This window comes from Periplaneta americana, chromosome 7, assembly GCF_040183065.1.
Source record: "Periplaneta americana isolate PAMFEO1 chromosome 7, P.americana_PAMFEO1_priV1, whole genome shotgun sequence".
Taxonomy (NCBI): Eukaryota; Metazoa; Arthropoda; class Insecta; order Blattodea; family Blattidae; genus Periplaneta; species Periplaneta americana.
The window spans coordinates 27080290-27105007 of NC_091123.1; the positions used below are offsets into that span (position 1 = coordinate 27080290).

The 24718-nt window shown below is 35.4% G+C and overlaps 2 protein-coding genes across 6 annotated transcripts in view; one reads left to right on the forward strand and one right to left on the reverse strand.

Moving 5' to 3' along the window:
- Positions 1-24718, forward strand: part of hiw (MYC binding protein highwire) — a 507580-nt gene that overhangs the window by 86875 nt on the left and 395987 nt on the right. The window lies entirely within an intron of this gene.
- The window catches only part of LOC138703010 (uncharacterized), a 56298-nt gene continuing 40117 nt past the window's right edge, over positions 8538-24718 (reverse strand). The window contains exon 2 of the mRNA XM_069830505.1: positions 8538-10127. Coding sequence (XP_069686606.1) covers positions 8772-10127 — 1356 coding nt within the window. The 3' untranslated portion in view covers positions 8538-8771. The remainder of the gene's footprint in view (positions 10128-24718) is intronic.

Below are 24718 nucleotides of genomic sequence, written 5' to 3' on the forward strand. Positions count from 1 at the left end.
TTACATATATAGAATGTAATATAAGTTTAGCGTAATGACGAAGTAAATGTTTCCATTGCTTTCAGTTAAGGTCGTCTAAAACCACTGTGAAATTTTGGTAGTGTGTCAAATTGAATTCCACTTTTTATATGAAGCACTTATCAGACGGAATTCATTACACTCCATAATAAATAATACAGGGTGATCCATTTGGGAAGATATAAAATAAAAACGCCGTAACTTGAGAACTGTTGCTATTTATTTTTCAGCCATTAATAAATAATACAGGGTGATCCGTTTTGGGGAGATATTAAATAAAAATGCTGTAACATGAGAACTGTTGCTATTTATTTTTCAATCAGGGGGCCATGGCGTGGCTCAGTCGGCTAAGGCGCTTGCTTGCCGGTCTGAAGTTGCGCTCGGGCGCGGGTTCGATCCCCGCTTGGGCTTATTGCTTGGTTGGGTTTTTTCCGACGTTTTCCCCAGCCATGAGGTGATTTCCAGGTAATCTATGGCGAATCCTGGGCCTCATCTCGCTATCATCAATCTCATCGAAGCTAAATAACCTTGTAGTTCATACAGCGTCGTTAAATAACCGACTAAAATAAAATCAATACAGGGTGATCCGTTTGGGAAGATATAAAATAAAAACGCTGTAACATGAGAATTGTTACTATTTATTTTTCAGTAATCTGTAAATATTGTACATTCTAGAAGGATGTGAATTTTGTCCACATTCGACCTAACATGCCAGCATTGCGTACAGAACACAATTCATATAGTGGGGCTTATTTCTCCCATGTGTGATGTAAAATCTCAGGGATAGTTTTTCCAAAAGTGTAGACAATCTTTGCTGTGAGAGCATTAATATCCCTGAGTTGCTGTGCATAGACATAATTCTTCACATAATCCCAAATAAAGAAATCGGATGGCATCAGGTCTGGAGAATTTGGAGTCATGTAATTGGCTACCACGACCTCAGCAGTTGATGTCGAATGTTATTCACGAACTTCTTTTCCTCAATGTTTGATGTTGCATCCTACTGGAACACCATGTCCAAGTTGTTTTCCTATTGTAGCATGGTATAAAAAACAAAATATGTTATCCGTTTCTGAGGATCCTCAAAGTGTAATGCCTGAACACATTGCGTGTGATAGAGGTACAGTAAAGTTTCAGGTACCGTTGACAAGTTGTATGTCATGTAGCTATCTCTATCGAGAATCGTCTAAGACGTTGACAGATCTACATTCTACAGACGTGCAGTACCATAACTTATCGACTTGTAATTCAGAGCTCTTCGAATATCATACTCGTGGTTAAAACGACATTGAACTGATGTTACACTTTCAAATTTTGCAACATACACTTCACCAGTTGCCTTGTAGTAAATGGCGTTTTGTTTATTCAGGCGTTGCTCTGCGACAGTTGGACTTCATTATTTGTTCCCAAACCTCCCTTGTGTTAACGTCATATTGGAATTGAAATAACTTTTGCATCTTTCCTGATATAATTTTTATAGCAATTTCATTTTATGTCTCCCCAAATGAATCAGATTGTATTACATGTGAGAACATTAACTAGAAACTACAATTCTGATGTGGGAAAATCTAGTCAGTGAATTTTTTTCTGGGGCATTTTACTGAGAAGCAGGTTTATCTTACATACCATAATTCTACAAAATGGATATTAGGTAGTATGTGTTATAAATTGAGGATAGGACAAACCCACACTCTCTTAGACAGTCCATATGGGCCTATTGTGCTACTCCAGACTTAAACAATGAGATGAGCGAAATGTGGCCGGTAAATTTTTTTCTGGATTCTTCTCATTCAGGGACAGAGGGATCAGCTATACTTCCTTTCCAAAGGAATTCATATTGAGAATTTTGTTGCCCTTAAAAATCCATCTCCCTCAGTTAAGGTTCCAAACCCCCCCCCCCTCCCCCATATTTCCCAGGATCTTTCAACTAATTTTTTTTCTCTTCGAGCATTTTTCTTCCTTATTCTTGAATAATGTAAAATTCTTAATGTAAAACATTTAATTTTGCCGTGAATGAAGACATGTTCTCATTTTAAATGTGTAAAGAACTATCTGGTAAAAACTTTAAGAATTCACTTATCGGAAATAATATCAATTTTACAAAAAATATGCGAATAATAGGGATTTAATACATATAACACGTTTATTATATGGTTAATTGGTATGAAGTGAAATTAAAATAGGGATTTTGTTAAAAAAAATATTGGACAGCATTTGGAACTGCAGTAGGGAAAATTGTTTGCCTGACTGCCTGTTAGAACATGAAGGCAAGGTTGACTCATGGAAGCAGGGAATAGATTCGTTGTACAAATATAGATACATTCCTTATAAATACTTATTGTAGGTCAAATACAAAGCTTTTTTCTTTCATTATACATCCTGCTGAGATACTGAGGTCTTCTTTTCCCTACCAATAAAACTCTACCATTCTATAACATAGTTCAGTGGTCATCAGCACAGTGCACCCTCGGGCTAGCATCTCTTATCCGTGAATAAGAGATTTACTAGCGTGCATCCATGGCTGCTGGCAGGTATGCTTTCTCCCTCTCCCTTCTGCACGAAGGTGCATATTCCGTTACACTCCTTACCCATTACCCATTTCAGAGTGTGCTGACGACCATTGACATAGCTCAAGATATCATTTTGTTACAAGTGTATGCGTCGTCATTTTGATAAACTAATGTATTTATTCTATTTTTAGTGAAATATGAAACTTCGTTAATACCCATATATAAGTTCTATGGACAGATAATTTGAAATTATTATAAGACAAAACATTATTACAATCAATTTGTGAATCTTGTGTTGCAAGATTTACACAGTTTGTGTCAATTAAAGAATTTAAAGATTACACACATCAATACCAGTCCCTAAACTTCATTTTGTAACACATATTTGCACTGTACAACTTCTTGACACATTTTATACAACAAGGAAAATACATAGCCATAGATTTAACATTATAATACAGAGTGCAATGCGAATCTTACATACTTTCTCATTATATTTAAGATTAACAAACTGTTAATGCACAAAAAGTTTTTGTCAGAAGAATAATGTGAAGTGTAAGCAGATGAAATGAATGGCAGTCACTATAAATTGCGTATCCCATATGCAAATGAAATGCGTGAGAAAGTGCACTGAAAGTAACATGCGATGGGTGACAAATCATATCATTATTGATATAATTCTTGAGCACTTAAAATTTCATAATTTCTTAAATGCAAGGTGAAGAAAGTTAAAAGAAAAATTAGTAGGCCAGTTTTGCATAGTGATTTCAAATAAAATATTGCTATTAGGCAAGTAAATATTCTGATATTTGTAATGTTCTGTACTTCCGGAATAGACTGATTAGATTAATACCTCATTTACTCGCGTAATTTTTAAACATCAATTTTGGACTTTTTTTTTTTATTTTTTTTCCCGCGTAATTTTCGCACCCAAATGTTTAAATTCCTATTTAAATTTTCTTTTTACTTTCATTTTAATCGGTCAGTTAAAACAGGAAAGTATGGCGCACCCCGTGGCTTGCCGTCATTGATCAGTTATGATAATAGTTTATTTGTTGCCAAGGTCACTAAACACCCAATTGTCATCAGGTTTGTTCCTTCTCTCGACCTGATTGGTTCTAAAGGGTGAGAATTAGCAGACGAATGGGATTTATTCCAATTCCGATGGAGTTCTTTGAAATAAAATGCTGTTCTTCATAATGTCGTCATTTTTATATTTTATCGCGAAATTTACGCACCTTTATTTCGGGACCGAAACAGCTGTAAGCCGCACATGCTTACATAATTGACACGAGTAAGATCGCCATTTAATGAATTATTTATATTCAAGTGTTAAAAGTAGTGTACGAAAGATTCAACATGGATTTTTCCCCTTCAAAAAGTGCGAAAAATACGCGAATAAACAAGGTATTTATTGAATACGAGTAAAATCCGTCCCATTGGTGGAGGAAAAGGATGTACGTATTCAATAACAGATGAATGGGCATAGCAACAGGCAAAAAATGAACCGACAGGCGGCAGACGAAGGGAAAGATAAACGGATAATGTGTCACAACATAACCCACTTCTTCTTATCGAAGACGGTGATAAGATTGTATTTACCTATAGATTTTTTATTGCAGGGGTTTGAGAGAAAGTAGAAGTAATGGGCATCAATATACTTTACCGCTATTGTATATAATGAGAAAGTAATAGCATACAATGTATTGTAGCACCAACTGTGTCGTTTTATTTTACATTTAAAACAGACTGATTCAACCATCATTAATGTTTTTAACTTCACACATTTCTATATTCTCTTGTCTTGAACAAACATTTCAACATAGGTTATAAGCCTAAATTCACATTATTGAAAGAATACATATCTGTTGAGGACATACCATTTAATAAGTTATCTAGACTAAAATATAACTGGATTACTGAAAGAATCTTCTTGTATGTATATATATATATATATATATATATATATATATATATATATATATATTTGAAAGAAAAATCTTTCTGCATCCGATTTGATGATAGTATTATCATTTCTGGGAATCGTTGTTTAATTGAAGACTATAATATGCTACTATTTACTTATTACTTGCTACATACATAATCTTTGGGTTTTACATAGACTTTTCACTATGACAAATTCAGTTTCATTATTGGAATAATTACAATGTTAATATAACATTGACAAATACTAACTATTAAATTCTACCATTATTACTGTTTTTAGTGCAACGTTTTCTAGGTTTTGTTTTCTATTAAGAGATCATTTGTTGCTTGTAATTTCTTTAGATTTCATTAACAATTATGCCTATTTTGAACGCACAAGTAATAGTCGAATATGATTTGATAGTCGAGTATAATTTTCTTTCCGGACTCGCAATAAAATTATGAAGAAATAGTTTCACGATCTACTATATGGAGTTTATGAAGGTACTGTTCAAATGTGAAACATCAGTAATGTTATTATTCTGCAGTTGTTGGTACTTTTCGAATATAATATTATCATGGAAGTTCTGAATATTTTATGCATATTTCTAAATTAACGTGATATAGTAAACTAACAAATTTTAAAGTTAAATAATGGTAATAATTTGTATTGGGTGATAATTATACTCCATTTGGTTAGTATGGCACTATGGAGAAAGCACCACAAGAACTGAAACAATCTTCATGAGTCTTCAGATATGGCACAATGAGAGAATTTATGTTTTACGGTTTCTATATAAACGCCATTCCCATCTCATCTGTAGGCAATGAGCGTGAGTAATATAAACTTTATAGTAATGAAAACATAAGAAGGTCGTTACCTGAATGGAAACAAGTAAGAATATTATTCTGTTTTGCTGAGAAAATTGCCACAAGATTTTAAACTATACGTTGACTGTTGAATTAATCAAGCCATCCCTAATGTTTGTTCTATCTTCGCTGTTATATGTACAGTATTTACTGTATTTTTTGGGACCGGAATTAAGTGGTAATTTTGGTTTGTCTCCAGATATGGACTCAGCTAGTCTGCTATGTAGAATTCTGTTTGCGGTGACGGAACCTAAAAAGCAGAATTAATTAATATGAAAGGTGAGGGTGATGACTATCGTAGCCCACATTCAGCAGAACACATCGACAAGTTATCGCTAGGTAATCACTCATCAGTCACGTGACGCTGAGCAGTTTCGTTGTTTTTTTTTTTTTTTTTCTGAACGGACTTATCTTAAAATGGAGGTGCGAAGAAGACGACTTTTTGAATTTACGCAATTATTGGTTATACAAATTGTTATAAAATAGTTGATTAAAATATTTTGATGAACTGTTCGAACTAATATAGCCAATTTAATATTTTACTTACAGTTTTGCAATTGATCATATTCTTGGCTTCCAACCACTGTATAAATCATATTATTACATTCATGTGATATTTCTTTCTCCATCTTTATCGATTACCTATGTCAACAAATCACGATTATATATTATAAAAGCGATGGAAAAAATGACGTCCAATTCCTCATCGTTTATTTTACGCGCATTCAGCAGACGATTGATAATAGATTATTCATTGATGTGTTCTTCTGAATGCGGCCATAGTTGCCTTTTGACGTAAACAAATATTTAGGAAGTTTTCTTTTTAGAGACCGTACTTAAACGCCTAAGTCTACAACATGGGAACCACCCTTAATTTTCTTTCTAAAAGAAGCTAATCGTAAATATCCTTGAACCTCTCACATCTTATATGAAACATTGCATTAGTACATCATACCGAATGACTAGAGTTAGGTATTACATACATAAATATGCCCAGTGCGATTTAGTTCTAGAAATTGAATTGCAAATGTGGTTTTATACTACTTCATCGGAAACCTCCATGATTAGAATTGATAGTCACAGCTTTGCTGGATAGTTTTATAAGTTCAACAAAAACATTTTAAGCCTATATAATTTTAATTAAATAGGTATACAAAATTATTGAAAATATTATTTAATGATGTCCTCTCTCGTCAATACGCTGAATTGTTGTTTTTTTCTGCTTATATCCAACAGATTTTCTTCTTAAAAGGCCATTTATTTTGGCACTAATTAAATTGACCATATAGTTGAAGACTTCATCGCTAGATTTTTCTAGAAAGTAAGCCAACGTTACATTTTCAGTAAACGTAACTATCATTTTTTTTCTTGCATGTACCTGTGAACAATTCACGTTCTCGCTCAGATCGTTGTCTCGATTTTTCAGGGAACAATTCTTTCCTTATACTATTCTTTGCGATGCCTGGTGGAATACCCAAGAATAAAATACTTCTCAATTGCTTTCGCCAATTTCCATTATTATTTTCTATCAATTTCACAAACTACAATAAAATTCAATACGTGAAACAAAACAATAATGGCCCATAAACAAGAATTTCTGGAACTATGAAAACATAGTTCAAATGCCATTTGATTTGAGTTTTGTGGCACTGTGAGATTTTAAACGATTTTATTGTATTATTTTTTTCTATTTTCAAAAAATAGTAGTAGGAAAATAATACCAGTAAGTAATACATGTGCAATTCTCGTGTGATACTCAACCCTTTTGTAAAGATGCATCTACACGATTAAACTTTCCTTTTACTTTACACATGCAAGCAATGCATGCAGTAGGGCACAAAACGCATTCAATAGTGCATGCCTTTTTTCACTAAAATAATAGCTTATGCAGCCGGTGAGTATTTTGTGCGTTAATTCGTTCAACAATAGAATGTAGTGAGCAGTTGATTGTTTTAGATGTCCGTGAGTAAACTGAAAATTGTTTTGTTTTGATGTTTGACCTTTTAAGCTTAAAATAGCTGCAAGTACTATTAGCTTTATTGAAGATTATCGCAAGCGCGAGTGCCAAGATCAAAACTTACAGCAATAAAAATAATAGAGCAGCCTTAATAGAATTAAAAGTTTAAGGTCATTTATTACGCAGTGAAGATGACGTTCAACAGAGAGTATCATGTAGGCACAAAATCTGCATGCGTCTTATTGGACGTTCGCTTTCAACTTGCGCCTTTCAATATCCTTCATGAATAATACGCATGGATAGTTGAACCATATAGATGCAGGTTTATAACTATTATTGACTGCAATATTATTGTTTTTAAATATAGAATTTTGCTTGGTTTGGAAATAAATGAAAGGAAAACCAAGTATATGAAAACATCCAGAAGAGAGGTACAGAAGCAGGACAATGTGGTCTTTCATCACCATAATTTTGAAAATTGTACAAGTTTTAAATATTTAGGTACAATGATTACAAACAATAATGATATATCCTCAGAAATAAAGACAGGAATAATGGCCGGTAATAGGTGCCTGTTTGGGCTTGGAAAACTATTTAAACTCGGTTCATTATCCAGATCTGCAAAGAAAATAATTTATAAAACTATTCTAAGACCAGTGGTTACATATGCTAGCGAAGCTTGGGTTTTAACAATAAATAATGAAAATATGCTAGCAGTTTGGGAAAGAAAAGTCCTGAGAAAGATATATGGTCCCCATTTTGAAAATGGTCAGTTTAGAAGTAGAACAAATAAATAACTAACGGAACTGTATGGAGAACCGGGTATAGTTTCCTTGATTAAGAAAGGCAGACTTAGATGGTTGGGACATCTTGAACGTATGCCAGAAGGCCGATTACCTAAATGGGCATTATATGGACACCCAGGAGGATTAAGGAAGAGAGGAAGACCAAGGCTGAGGTGGCTTCAGGATGTGGAGGATGATCTGCGGAGAGTTGGATGCAAGAGATGGAGACAACGGGCTCAAGATAGAGATGAATGGTTTCTACTGATTAAGGAAGCCCAGGCCCTTCGTGGGCTGTAGTGCTAATAATGAATGAATGAAATATAGAATTTACTCTATAATCCGTTGTTCTAAATTACGGTGTATGTTAACTCACTAGAATGAGTGGCATGTTTCCCGCAACTACAGAGTATATTCAGATTAAAATGGTTACATCTGTTTGAAAACGATGCATCATACCAGTGCGTACCATCGAAAAAAAAAAAAAAAAAACACTGAATATAAATATCAAGCTAAGCAAGAAAAAAAGACTAGCGAGCAAAGAGCTGAAAAAAATGAAGGTTTCTCTACTGCTCAGAATGTAATAGAATGTTTTATACAAATTGCATAAATAACCTATATTAATATTAAATAAAGTGAAGAATAATTTCAAAGAAGTGGGCAGGTCTGTTTCAGACACATACCTCAGTCAAATTTGGCCGATGCTTTTTACTGCCTATTTTTCATGGCCCTTTCGTCAACAGTCATATCTACAAATTCATGCTCCGCTATTGGTTCTGTTCGTTCAACTATAACATGCAACTCTGTTTCTCTATACGTTCGACCGTCAGGTACAACCATTGCGATTTTGGAGTCTTGCCCCTTTACACCACTGACATTATTTGTCTTTGCTTTCTTGGTTTGGTTATTGGGAGTTGTTGGTACATTGATCCATCGTCTCTGGTGACGAGATCGCCACCTGTAGCAAAAAAATATGACTATCAAAATAACAGCGACAAGAGCTAGGGAACACGCTATTATCACAATGAGGAACACATGCGCCCCAGTTGATAACACACACTGCTGACTGAAGTCTTGAAAGTGAATGTACTTTTCCCCATATTTGATGGACTCATCTTTCCGGCACCAGAATGCGTCTGACAAGTCAGTCTGCGGCACTGAATCGTGGTGAGTTGGGTGAAAGCTGAGTTGAGAGTTCCAAGACTCAAGAAGAACACAGGAGCAAGTCTCGTTAAGAAGAATGTGATCCAAAAGGGGTTTGAAGCTTGATCTGTTGAACGCGAGACAACCTTCTTCAAAATTGTTTATAGTATTGTTTTCGAAGTTCATTGCCTGTCGATCTTTCATCTTTAGTGTAAACCCGTCAACACTGATACGAAGAAACGCACCTTTAGAGAGTTTCTGGAACACATTATTTTGTATGGTAACTTTTCCATGCATTATTATGTAAAACGCTTCTCCTTCTATGTTATCGATGTGGGTGTCTTGTAGACGGAAGATTTTAGGGCCGTGAATGATGAAAGCGAAACTGCGAATGTTGTTGATGAACACCTTTTCTATTATTAGATCACTACGGACTTCTATGTCGACCATAGTTCTGCTAGGAACGTTTCCACTGAAATGTCCTCCATTTATGTGAAGCTTGTCAAGCGAGAACTTCTTAAAAGCTTGTGCCTCGTAGTTGTGCACAGTGCAGTCTGTCAACTCCAGCTTCTCCGTGTGGTAGAGGCTGGCGAAGGCAAAAGCGCGCACTGTCCCTATGGTTACATTGTGCAGGATGATGCCGGTCAAGCGGCCCTTGAAGCTGTAGCTTGGAATCTCGGGGATGCTGGAGTTGATTATGCTGACCACCAAACCCGGCTGCGGGATCGGTTCCAGGGCCAGGGTCTCGTTCCAGCTGAACGCGTAATTTTCGATGACCAGCTCTCCGATGTTGATGAAATCCAAATGTCGCACCTCTCGGTGATTCTCCCAGGTGCGGGACATGACTCGCACTCTGGAACAGTTCTCTATCCTCAGACTAGCTGTGCTTTCTGTCATAACTGCAGGACTCAAGACCAGTTCCTGAAAGGAAACGAGGAAAATACGTATTAGTCAGGTGTATAAAACTTAGCAATAAAATTAATAAAACTCTTTTGAATAATAATAATAATAATAATAATAATAATAATAATAAAATATATATATATATATTTCATTATTAAAGTGTTTACCAACAACAATGCCAATTAGCTATAGGTTAGTATACAGGGTGTTTTCGGGCTGGTGTTACAAACTTTCAAGAATGTTGGGGAAGGGCACATGTATCAATTTGGGATAAGGAACCCTGATCCGGTAATGACTGAGTCGAAAGTTATAAGCAAAAATAGTTTTGTGGAAATGGAATTGTAATTCCGCACCACGTGCCCTCCTTCCCTTAAACTTTGGAAGAGTCGTGGAAAGTTGTTATGGGCCGGATGTCTCCTACTTGGGTACTTGCCCCGATACAATCCGTGAGCTTGTCTACTGTTCCCATATTGGCTCATCCGTATTCGAAAATCAGGTCTGCATATTCCGCTCTCGTGTACTCCTCCATTTCACTAGAACTGATCGACTGGACACTTCAACTTGTACATTTCTACATCGAAGATTAGAAAAATTACTGCAATCAAGAAGAATGGATATCAACCTGAACGACTCCAGGCTGGTATTTATTTATTATTTTATACTCTATTGGCATCTTTACCTTTGTTGGACATCATGGCCTATTAGAAAACAATTATAATCAAGCATTACAAGGTTTATTTTTCACATACACTGCTGTCTACAGACGTGCACATTAGGACCGACCATGCCCGTTACACATTACGCTATCTGCATTGCTTTAGTGTAGTTTCCTGTCGCCACCCCTCAGACAGCGCACTGAATGGAATACTTTAAGTATACAACGTAAACAACGTCAGATGAATATAGTATGTGTAAGATGTACAGATAAATACACGTAAATACTGTAAGGTGTACAGAGGAATAAAATTATTTCCACACAACTATTTTTGCTTATAACTTTCGACTCAGTCATTTCTGGACCAGGGTTCCTATCTCAAATTGATACATGTGTCTTTCCCCATTATTCCTGAAAGTTTGTAACATTAGCCCGGAAACACTCTGTATAATATGATACATGCAATATACAGAGTGAGCCGTAAGTAATGTCATTAATTTCAGGGGGTTATTCTTTGAGATATTTAAAAAAAAAGTTTGATACAGTTTTGCTCGTGTTTGCTTCCTTTTCAAAATAAAATAGTTTTATATTAAAGATTTCATAGCGTGTTTTGGAAAAACCATTGATTTAATTTCCAATATGCGCAGTCAGTCTAAGAGAGCAGTGTGTTATGATAACAAATGATTGAAAGAATTTTAGTTTTGTCCTTAAAATGTGCAGAAATTTTATCGGGACAAATGTAACTTTTTAAAATTGCTTTGCAGAACGAAAAGTTACATTTGTTCGAATCAAATTTCTGCATATTTGAAGGATAAAACTAAAATCCTTTGAATCATTTATTATCGTAATACACTGTTCTCTTAAATTGACTGAACATACTGGAAATTAAATCAATGACTCTTCAAAAACACGCTCAGAAATGTTTCATATAAAATAATTATCTCGAAAAGGAAGCATAAAGCGAGCAAAATATTGTATTCAACTGTTTTGTTTGAAATATCTCAAAGAGTAACCCTCTGAAATTAATGACATTTACTTACGTTTCACTCTGTACATTAGATAAAATTCTTACAGTAAATGTGATAATTATTAAGATATCAATATTTTTTGTACATTTAAGATTTCTTAGCAAAGATGTTACAAATTTAACAATACCAATTATTTGTAGCTTAATTATATCTGGACACCAAGAAGCAAAATTTAGAAATTATTATGCTTTTATAAAGACTCGTGAAGATAATGATAAACATTGTTCAAATGTAAAAAGGAGGAAACCAAGAAGTGGCTGCAAAAATAATATAGATAAGTTGATATTATTATTATTGTTATTATTATTGTTGTTGTTTATAAATGTTTTGATAATGTGCGTTTATGTCTGCAAATGTTTATTATTTTATGTGACATTGAATAGGCGGCATATCTTCATAAATTAATAGATATAGTGCAAGAAACTGAGATGTGTTCATTATCCAGACTGCACACGCTCTTCAAGCGAATAATTACTCGTATCTGCCATCTTGCTCTCAATTCCACTATCGTTATTCAACTGTTATTTTCACTGCTAGCAAATGTTTTGGTCATTGTTTTCAACTGTCTTTCATTGTTGCCACACCCCTTAGGTTTAGTCAAGTTTACAATATTTTTTTGTACGCAATGATAGCTGTTTCTATAAATGTTTCATACTTTTATCTACCTTCCCGTTATCAAGAGTGTGGCAAGAGTTGAAGTGTCTACAGATATGAAACTTGGAATTATGTAACGTCATTCATGAACAAACAAGATAAAGCGAAAAGGAACACGGAGTAAAATGGAGAATTTCGCAGTTTACTTTCTGCAAGATGAGTGGATTAAGCTGACCATGGCGTAATGCGAAATAGACCAGATTGTCACAGTGTAATACATATAGTTACGAAGCTCAATACGTAGGGAATATGCATCGAATGACAGTTGAACTTTAGTTGCTAGCCATTAGGATCGCTACTATTGCCTCATCACAAACAATGCGAAATATATCGGTACAGCCTAATGTTCCTAGTACTCTCAGTTGCTAACCGCTTGGAGCGCTGTATCGCGAGAAATGTAAAAAATCGCCTCAAGCTTCGTGACTGTATGGTATTAGACTGTGATATTGTGTTCTTGCGAACAGAGGGGTTCATTTCGGGTTGCGACCTATTTTATTGCCCAGTTATTCAATATTGTGAGATACTATTTTATGGGTATTTAAATGCGTGAAAAACAAAATACGAGTTATTGCAATAACAAAACGTACAGTTAGTAAAGGAAAATGAGTGTCACGGATATGACGCAATATTTTCTCATTGAGTTTCGCAACAGTACATTTCCTTCATCATGTTGCGAAGGTTATGACTACTTATAATTATTTTTTAACGATTAGAAGAAAACACATAAATGATTTCGTTTAATATGCACGGAAATAAGAAGATTAATATTTGTTTTCTGGATACACAAACATATGACATAATGTATTAATTGCACGGCTTAATTCAATGGTGCACTTACACGTAACAAATATTTCACTACTAAGACAAAACCTCAATAATTTGTTACAATATGCACTGGATCATATTTCGTTTCATCAAGAAACAATCGACAATCTCTATGAAACAACCTCACATCAATGTAGGCCTATAATCAATCAATCAATCGATCAATCAATCAATCAGTAATTGAGGCGCTCACTGCACAAATGGCCCAACCCACAAAATTTGGATATTGAATTTATTGCTTTAAAGAGCTCCTCATATTGTTCTCTTCAAAGTGTAAATCGGCCCAATCATCAATCCCAGTTCTTCCATGAGATTTCAGCACAAGTTTAGTTTGTTATCGCATTTCGCGCACTAATACAAAGAGGTAAAGGAGAAATATAATTTTGTGGGTTGAGCCATTTGTGCGCTGAGCGCCTCAATTTATTTTCAGCCATTTGATATAATACACTGCAGACAGTTTGTAAATTCAAAAAAAAAATTGTTCGGCCAGTCAGCTATTCCCTTGAGGATTCCAGTCTAAAACCATTTTTTTAGGTTAATTCCTTTCCTTAATGTGTATCCTATCCAGATCATCGTTCGCTTCCTTATTTCTAATTTAATATCTTTTTGATTGATTTTTGTAGTTCTTTGAGGTTTTTCTGAGCATTTGATTCTTTATATTCTTCATAAACACCTATTCGTGAATGCTTGCAATACATTTTCGGTAATTTTACTTCTCTTCCAGATTTTACACCCACAGACCTATAAAAAATTTACTTGACGGTACTATTAATTATTGAAAATCTTCAATTTAGTACGCCTTAGACCTAATACGCAGCTTGACTTCCAGATTGGATACAATAAGCATTCTTTATATTGGCTTCATCTTCCTTTACTGATCACATTTCCCAAATATGTTAATTCTTCAACATTACAGTAGCAAAATATTTGTTATTTAGGCTATTGAGAATTTGTCAGCTTTTTTACTATTAAATCACAATTTTTAGTTTTCTCTATATTTATTTTCATGCGTGTTCCTTTTTATTTACGTCACATAATGAGGAAGTATAAAATGAATCTGTGGACTCTTGATACCTGAAATATATCGATCGATTCGATTGGAAACAAATGATGAATATCATTCCGATTTAGCAGTACTATTTATGGGAAGTTCGAAGTTGAATTTCTGCGACGGGTCCACCTAGTGGCGTACGAATAATGTCATATAACTGTGTTGACAGTATTTTTATGAATTTGTTCAATTTGTTTGAACTAAGCGACGTCAGCACTTATTTCCTTTGTTAGACTCTTTTTATATACCTTGCTTTTAAGCAAAGCTAAGATCGAGTCTCGCAGGCTACGTTTAGTTAGATTTTGAAGGCCACAGCCAAATAATCTTATGCAAATTAGAATAAAATAATAAATTTCCGGTCCGGGACTGCTTACTAGAGATTTTATTAAGAGGGAACTCGATTAGAGAAATTACGATAGGTAGAGGTTTCGTTAATAGTAAAGAAAAACCTAAAATAGTACATTATGCAACGAGCCTATAATGAAGGTAATTAAGAAGCGAGTATGGATATTTATGAAACGAGCGCAAGCGAGTTTCATAATTTTCATACGAGCTTCTTAATTACCATTATAGGCGAGTTTCATACATTTTATGCTAGACCATATTTCTAACTTGATATTATTAATTTTAATTGTATCTGACCTTCAGCAATGTTCCGTATGTTGTGAGATGTGCGCAGACGCGAAAGTATTGATTTTTTTCCGAGGAACAGATATCCACATTGACCTTGCTAGGCCATAAGAACCTACAGAGATAACATTGAAATTAAATTAGACATTGAAAAACGAGATGACAAATTGAATTTATTTGAATATTATTTACAATTAACGCTAATTATTATAGTAACAGAACATAACCTTCTGCGACAGTATTGGATTTCCAGCCTCCGTGACTTTTCGCTAATTCTCTTTCGATTGCATATCCGAAAATAATCGATACTTGCGGTTTTATAACGGTAGAAAGCTGACCTGTCATTGGCTGAACAGTTGTAACCTGAGTCGTCATTGGCTGAAAGACCTGACCTTTAATGAGTAGGTGTACTTTAATGACATGCATTAAAGGTCTGCTACCAGGTGTATAATTACTACGTTTCGGCATGGTCGAGCATAAAGACTATTATTTAACCCTTATATATATATATATATATATATATATATATATATATATATAACTAAACAGAAATATTTACACACAGAATAATCAATTTTACAGGAGAAAGAGTTCGTCCAAAGGGCTGGACTCGGGAAGAGTATCCAAAACGCTCATTGCATTTCCACGTTGAATTGCAATACTTAAACGTTGACGCAAATAAGTAGTGCAACGACGATCACCAGTAATGGAGATCAAAATTTGGCCGATTTGCGATACCAAAACTTTAGCGTCATGACTCCAAGGACCGAAGGTCTACACAGCAAAGGGGACAAAGATACAATTGTCTAAAATTTATTTAACCCTTAACTTGGCAAAGCTTCATTTCTCACACTAGTTTATTAAACCTTGTCGGACCGTAAAGAAAACAACTATCGCAATGTCCATATTTTATATGTTGTACAAATCCTAATTAATCACATGGTGCCACATTAATAGCAATTGTAATTTTTCACGCTCTTTTCTTTGTTTCCGTTTTTTTAAATTTAATATCTATGTTTACATATGTATATTAATTTTTTTGTGGATATACTGAGTCCGTAAGGGCTACCCTCAATGGGGGGGCAGTTCAATAATAATGATAATAATAATAATATTATTATTATTAGTATTATTATTATTATTATTATTATTATTATTATTATTATAGTATTGTGACATTTTAATTTTCCTACCAATTTTTTTCTATTCTCTTAAAATTATAGCATATAGCCTGTTAACCTGTTGTATCCTATAGGATACTTTGTCAATTTAAGGGTTAACGAAGCAGGGAGCTACAGAAAATGTGAGAGACGAAAAACGAGATGGCTGGATTGTGTGACAGATGACTTGGCGAACTTGGGAATTCGGAATTGGAGGGCAAAACGTAGGAATGGGAGACTTGGAGGAAGATTGTTGAAGATGCGAAGGCCCACCTTACGCTGTAGTGCACATGATGATGATGATGATGATGATGATGATGATGATGATGATGATGATGATGATGATGATGATGATGATGATGATGATAGGTTTCTTCATATAGACGAGTACTGGGAAAGTAAAGAGAGGATAGCTAATTATTAAAATCAGCAGATCTTTAAGCTATCTGTCACTAAGATGCATCTTCGCTGGGGTTGGGGTTGAATCTGGCGTACATGCGACAGCAACCATAGTCAAGGGTCCACGGAAAGAACAAGCTAAGTCACTTTTTGTTTATTTTTTTCTTTTTTTGGTGCCATCTGTGAACTATCTTTCTAGTAAATCAGAATGGCAAAAAGCCTGCGTTGTAACATGGTAACTTAAACTAAATGAGATGTAAACTAATGATGTCTTATCAGTGGTTTAAAGATAAGAAATACTCCCTTATAAAATGTAAGAAAAGTGACTTAGTATGTTCTTTCTGTGAACCCTTCAAGAACGATTGAGTGCTATCGATAAAATATACGAATTTACACTACTGTCTGAACTGAAAATATGGATGTTTTTGTAAGTAAATTTTCAGCAAAATTAAATTTATTACACATTTTAAAATTTCAAATAATGTCTTCTGTCATCCTTCAGCGTTCTGTATCTGTTACACAAACACGATGGCCGGAGTTTGATCCCGGCCAGGTCGTGATGTAATGTGTGGTGAAAGTATTATAGACGTTGCAGAGAGTTTCTCTCGGGACACTCCCGTTTCTTTGTAATTTCACCAAAACTCTGGAACTGTATGATTTGAACAATTGAAACACATGCTGTTACAATATATGCTTTCATTTTACACTACTGTCTGAATTAAAAATATGGATGTTTTTGTAAGTAAATTTTCAGCAAAATTAAATTTATTATACATTTTAAAATTTCAAATAATATCTTCTGTCACCCTTCAGCGTTCTGTATCTGTACTCAAGCACGCTGGCCCGAGTTCGATCCCCGACCAGGTCGTGATGGAATTTGTGGTGAAAGTACTGTACACGTTTCAGAGTTTCTCTCGGGACACTCCAAAACTCTGGAACTGTATGATTTGAACAATTGAAACACATGCTGTTACAATATATGCTTTCATTTTACACTAAATAATGTCTGAACTGAAAATATGGATGTTTTTGTAAGTAAATTTTCAGCAAAATTAAATTTATTACACAGTTTAAAATTTCAAATAATATCTTCTGTCACCCTTCAGCGTTCTGTATCTGTTACTCAAGCACGCTGGCCCGAGTTCGATCCCCGGCCAGGTCGTGATGGAATTTGTGGTGAAAGTACTGTACACGTTCCAGAGTTTCTCTCGGGACACTCCCGTTTCTCTGTTATTTCATCAAAACTCTGGAACTGTATGATTTGAATAATCGAAACACATGCTGTTACAGCATATCCTTTCATTTTTAACAGGGGCTTGAACTCTCACATTGAGAGAGGAACAGAGATTAAGGGTGTGTGAGAATAAGGTTCTTAGGAAAATATTTGGGGCTAAGAGGGATGAAGTTACAGGAGAATGGAGAAAGTTACACAACACAGAACTGCACGCATTGTATTCTTCACCTGACATAATTAAGAACATTAAATCCAGACGTTTGAGACGGGCAGGGCATGTAGCACGTATGGGCGAATCAGAAATGCATATAGAGTGTTAGTTGGGAGGCCGGAGGGAAAAAGACCTTTGGGGAGGCCGAGACGTAGATGGGAAGATAATATTAAAATGGATTTGAGGGAGGTAGGATATGATGGTAGAGACTGGATTAATCTTGCTCAGGATAGGGACCGGTGGCGGGCTTATGTGAGGGCGGCAATGAATCTCCGGGTTCCTTAAAAGCCAGTAAGTATGTAAGTAAGCCTTGAACAAGCAAAATGTTCCATTTAAAAATATAAAATGTGTCTTTCTGTTTTACATAACAATTCTTCTATCGTGTAAGAATTTGTGAAATGTCATTTTACATGCTCATTTACGTGCTGTTCACATGTTTATAATATAAAAGCTCAATTATTCATCATAATGTAAAATATAAATTCTGGCGAAGTTAAATAGACCACCTTGCTAAGCTTAACGCTGTATTACATTACAGAAATCACATGTGAAAGCAGCGTTTTGTTTTAATGGCATTTTAATGCGGTCGACGGTAACGTCATCTAGCATAAGAAGTTGTGAAATCCATGGCAACCATGCATTTGTTGCTGTATCGGATATCACACAGCATGCATCCATGTGGTGCTGCAGACAAAGATCGTACTGCGCACTTGGAAGAAATCTGCAACTTGGTGTAGCGAAACTAATTCAAAGGTTTTCTCGCTCCGGAAATTGCGAATGATAAATATAAATGTTGGCGCTTCAAAGTCTGAAAATTAATTTAACACTTGAAAGGCAGTTTGTGACTTTCCATTCGTCTTGTGGAACAGCGCGTAATGCAGGGTTATTCAGGAGGAATAGTAAACATTTTAGGGAGTGGTAGAATGGACTATGCTGAGTAAAAATGATAAGATAAACATGTGTTCAATTTTCAACGGGTGTGGAGATGACTTGTAATAAAGACAACTTTTCCTTATACAAGGACATCATTTTATTTTTACTTCAACTTTTATTGTCTCTGAGTTTTTTAATGTACTTCACTCCCACCCCTTCTACTAACGAAGTTCCAATTGTCCTCCACACAGAACTAAGGCCGCAGTATACTGAGTTAGTGGTTATAGTACGTTTCAGAAATATGTTCGCGTTTTCCAGTGACGAAAATTTCCAATAGTGAATCATTAGTTTGCCTACGTCGCATCCCGATTTCTCCCACCTGCTTCTGCTCGCTCCACTGTAAAGACTAGTGGCTGGGCTTTCTTAGCTCTTTTCTGAAAAACATTAATTTCTGTTAGGAATTAATTGGACGTCTACGTAATATTATGCAACTGTTTAAAATAACTTAAATAAAAGGGCCTCGTTAAGTAATTAACTATCACGTGATTCCCCCTCTTTCTACGATCCTGCGACATAACCACTTGTTTTTTCCAGTTTTCCCAACCGTAAGGCGAATCTATGGCGAACCCTCGGCCTCATCTCGCCATTTACCATCTCACCAATCCCATCGACGCTAAATAACCTAGTAGTTGATACAGTATCGTTAATTAATCAACTAAAAAAATGAGACTCTCGAATGACGTATCGCAAGTAATGCATGATGGTAACCTGGAAATCCTAGTAACAATTTAATACTTTGTTTATTTACTGTATTACAGCAATAATTGATATTAGAGGAGAAAAATTCGCTCCGGCGCCGGGGATCGAACCCGGGTCCTAGGTTCTACGTACCAAGCGCTCTAACCATTGAGCTATGCCGAAGTTATTACCATAACAGATATATTCTGTAGGGCCAAAAATTAATCTTTGCGTAGATTCTTCGAGCAACAATGCATATTACTGGGAAATCCCGGCCACTAAATCACTCAATTGAGTGCGCTCCTTGTATAATGGCAGTCAGCATCGGCCTATATGTCGAGCTTCGAGTCAGGGCACAAAGGGAAAAACACTGAAGGAGAGGGATTCGATCTGATGCTGTGGATTGAACTTCGGCGTAGCTCAATGGTTGGAGCGCTTGGTACGTAGAATCAAGGACCCGGATTCGATCCCCGGCGCCGGAGCGAATTTTTCTCCTGTAATATCAATTATTACCATAACAGATATATTCTGTAGGACCAAAAATTAATCTTTACGTAGATTCTTCGACCAACAGTGCATATTACTGTGAAATCTCGGCCACTAAGCCACTCAATTGAGTGCGCTCTTTGTATAATGGCAGTTGACTTAATATAAATGTCAACATACATGTCGAACTTAGAGTCAGGCCATAAAGGGAAAAACACTGGAGGAGAGGGATTCGATCTGATGCTGTGGATTGAACTTCGGTGTAGCTCAATGGTTGGAGCGCTTGGTACGTAGAACCAAGGACCCGGGTACGATCCCCGGCGCCGGAGCGAATTTTTCTCCTCTAATATCAACTATTACTAGGGCTAGGATTTTGATGAAATTGCATCTTTTTTTCTAGTAAGCCAGAAACATTGCTGCTTTAGTATTTATATGTTTTGTGATAAACTGAGTGTTTTAAAACATATTTGTTAGGGCATTTTTTGCATTTTTTACTACTTACAATTCATAAGAGCATTTTTTTTGTTTTATTCGGTCATTTTTGGGGTATTTTCATTTAATTTTGGCCATAAATTCCCATTATTAATGTAATATATTATTTATTTCCTTACATATTTTCTCTATATATTTTTTCAATTAATACCCATTATATTGTATATTATTTTAACCGTTTTCCTACACAAATATTGTCATTTTAACGCAGTACACCCCACGTAATGGATCAGTCCAACCACTCCTTCAATATAGACTCCTCTATATCTGCTAGTTCCGGATAAGAGTGGGCTTGTGGTAGACTACATGAAACTAGGCCTACATCAGGTAAAATATTAAAGTGTACTACTTATAAAAATTATGTAAAATTAAATAAACTTGAATGTTGGTATATACTAAAATTTAATTTAATTACTAGTCTAAATATTAATATTCCTACTAAGCCAATTATGTAAGATCAATTTTTACGGCATTTTTAAGGGAATTTTTGAAGGATTTTTAGTTCATAAATGCATTGTTTTTAGGACATTTTTTCATGATTTATAGGTCATAAAAATCCTAGCCCTAATTATTACCATAACAGACATATTCTGTAGGACCAAAAATTAATCTTTACGTAGTATTACAACAAATTTTGAATTTATTACATTGTTCACATTTATGAAATTGTGCATTTTTACGCGTCGTGTAGAAAGTATTCTTTACGCGTAAAGGCTGATTCACAATAAACCGGGAACTGAAACGAGAATGAGAACGGAAATATTGTTAAAATAAATGTATTTATATTTAAATATTCTAATTGTGTCAATTCTAATGGTTCTAGTATTAAATTGAAAAAGTTATGTATGGATTTTATAAAAATTGAAAATTTGTAAATTTAAATTTATATATTCTTATTGCGTAGTAGATATAAGACAAATTATTGTATTATATACTTCTTAATTGGAATTCAGAACCGCCCCTGAGCACGAGTTCTACTCTTTCAGGGACGAGCTAAAGTTTTTCTGTTTATATTATAACTTATTTTATGTTACAATTATTAGCAGAATAAATAAATAGATAGGTAGGTAGACAGACAGACAGACAGACAGACAAAGTAAATAAATAAATGTTACTTTCGCAATTAACTATTGTGAATGCTCACATTTAAATACATTTATTTTAACATTGTTTCTGTTCTCGTTCTCGTTTCCGTTTCCGGTTTATTGTGAACCAGCCCTAACTTTCCAATTCTGTTGCTAGGCAAGTAGCCGAGCGGTAATTTCACGCCCCCGAGAAATGAGGAGTCGCTCAGCAGCCGTGTATGAAGTGGTATATATGGCCGACTGTAATATTATTGCATCATGATTGGAAGTGGCTACCGTGAGCCCGTTTTCAGCCTCTTTGTGGTAGTGTGCCTCACTTTGCCCACAAGCAATAGAATATTGGAATTTCAACGGTTCTCCTGTGCCACCAAACCGCGTTATCTCAAAACAACACCTGCTGGCAACAGCTGCACTCGGTTACATGATTATGTCATATCCGCAGAGAGTAGGTTCGGTTACTATGCCAACTGCACTTTCAAGCGGTGCATTGTGATGTTGGGTTCATTTTAATGGTTTCACGTCAAAGCCGTTCGCTCTCCCTCAGGACTCGTTGGTGTTCTGACTGATGCCGCAGTTGATAGAATTCCGGGAATTCTAGGGCACATTACAGAACTGAATCCTGAAGAGCCTCCACCATATCAGAGCATGCGCGGGAGCAATGGCTCCTACGATATACAGGATCATCCGGAATAGATTTCTCACTTTGTTTCATTATACAGGGACATCATTTTATTTTTACTAACATTTTTAATATTAACTTACCTATACCTCTGGATCAACGCCGTTTGCTACCCCCTTCCACATCTGGAGTTCGATGATACTGGCGTAATATACAAACAAATCACTTTACTAGGTATAGTAGAGAAGAAAAGTAGTTCATCCATTTACGTAAACTAGGAAATATTGCGCTTTTGAGTTTGATCATTTTCATTAGGTTTTTGTTTAATCAAAATACAGTACAGTATTAACAATGCGTGTTTTTACTCACGAACTGAGCTGTCCATGTGGACGTATTCATTATGCAGTGTATATTATACTGTCTACACCGCATTAGCGTACACTATAGAGAATGAAGCTAAATTGAAAAATAATCATAATATGGATATCTAAACACATTTTTGAAAATGGTGGCCGTTCATTTCGATACAGGCTTCAGTTGTGCATATTATCGCACTATAGACTATTGTACCTAATCCCAATTACCAGTTTCGTCCTTCGTACTAATAAGTCATGTTGAAATAATTCTGTACCTACTCTATAAAAGAGTACCTTACGTACTGTAAATTCAATCTTCACTTCTGCCCGAGCCGAAAAGATAAAATTACTCAGACATACTATCTACTGTCCGTCCAAGTGGTTTTGTCGTAGGATCATAGAAAGGGAGGAAATCACGTGACAGTTAATTACTTAACGAGGCCCTTTTATTTAAGTTAATTTAAACAGTTGTATAAAATTACGTAGACGTCCAATTCCTAACAGAAATTAATGTTCTCAGAAAAGACATAAGACACCCCAGCCACTAGTTGTCGAATAAAAGCTGGTGAGAGAAACCGGGATACGACGTAGGCAAATGGACGACAGTACCTGTGCGAAAATGATTCAATATTGAAATTTTTTCGTCACTGGAAAACGCGAACATATTTTTGGAACGTACTGTTTACTATGACCGTAAGGCTACTGACTGTATATGCGGTCTTGAATCTGTGTGGGGAACGGTTGCACTTCATTAGTAGAAGGGGTGGGAGTGAAGTACATTCAAAAACTCAGGTACAATAAAAATTGAAGTAAAAATAAAATGATGTCCCTGTACATGGAACGAGGCGTAAGCGAGTGACTTATTTTGTTGTTTATAAAAATTTGGATCGGTTCAGTGGACTGTTTCTAGACACATATCGTTAAACTGCACATCTCTAAACACAAAAAATGACCGATCTTCTGTAGCGTGAATTTGTCTTTGTAAGTCCAGCTTCGTCCACACCTGTGGAGTAACGGTCAGTGCGTCTGGCCGCGAAACCAGTTGGCCCGGGTTCGATTCCCGGTCGGGGCAAGTTACCTGGTTGAGGTATTTTCCAGGGTTTTCCCTCAACCCAATATGAGCAAATGCAACAAACTTTCGGTGTTGCACCCCTGACTCATTTCACCTTCATTTCATTCAGACGCTAAATAACCTTAGATGCTGATAAAGCGTCGTAAAATAACCTACTAAAATAAAAAAAAGTCCAGCTTCGGTCAGCGCCTGGTTCACAACGAAGAAATATCTGTCTTCTTTATTATTCGGGCTCGGATATCTACGACATTTGATGTCAACATTTACATCCATGTAATATGGACCTCAAAATTTTGTATTCGGTGCCACTATTACATTTATTACAAATATACCTTTTCTAGAGGCTGTTATAATTTGACTTTTGACCCCATTTAAATTTTCCAGTATTCCCACCTTTAAAACCTAACAACTTAATCTAGATCATTCAAAATTGACACTTTTACAACTCTGTTCTTGATGTTCAGTACACTTATATCGAACACTGTTTCTAATAATACTTGTTACTAAACCTTACTACACCATTGTCAAAAATGTTCGTTATTATGTCTGTTTCTTGTGTACATTGTGCCTATTGCACCTAATTTACCCCTTGTGTATATATCATTGTTATAAATTATAAATAACACTTGGTCTGTGAACAGACAGAAAAGAAGAAGAAAAAAAACAGAGCTGAGTCTTGAATTCGTAACTTCTGGTTCACTACGCAGTCACTTTAACCCCAGACCATGAGTTTCACGCAATAGTATCATCTGAAACATTGACAACAAATTATTGAAATTCTGCCGCTGCATAAGAAATTCGTTTACGTGGAAACCTAAACTTTCACGAAATCAAAGTCTTCTGAAGGGAACTTAGCGTAGGCTATAATAGCTTGTTGACTTATGCATGCTTCTTTTACTCTGCTTCAACTGTATTTTATGTACGTCCATACTCAACCTACAAGCTGAAAAAAATTGTAACGTTTCGACATGAAAGGTATTTATGTAAAATGTAAACTCTGACGTCACTCGTGGCAATATGGAAACAAATGTAACATGTACT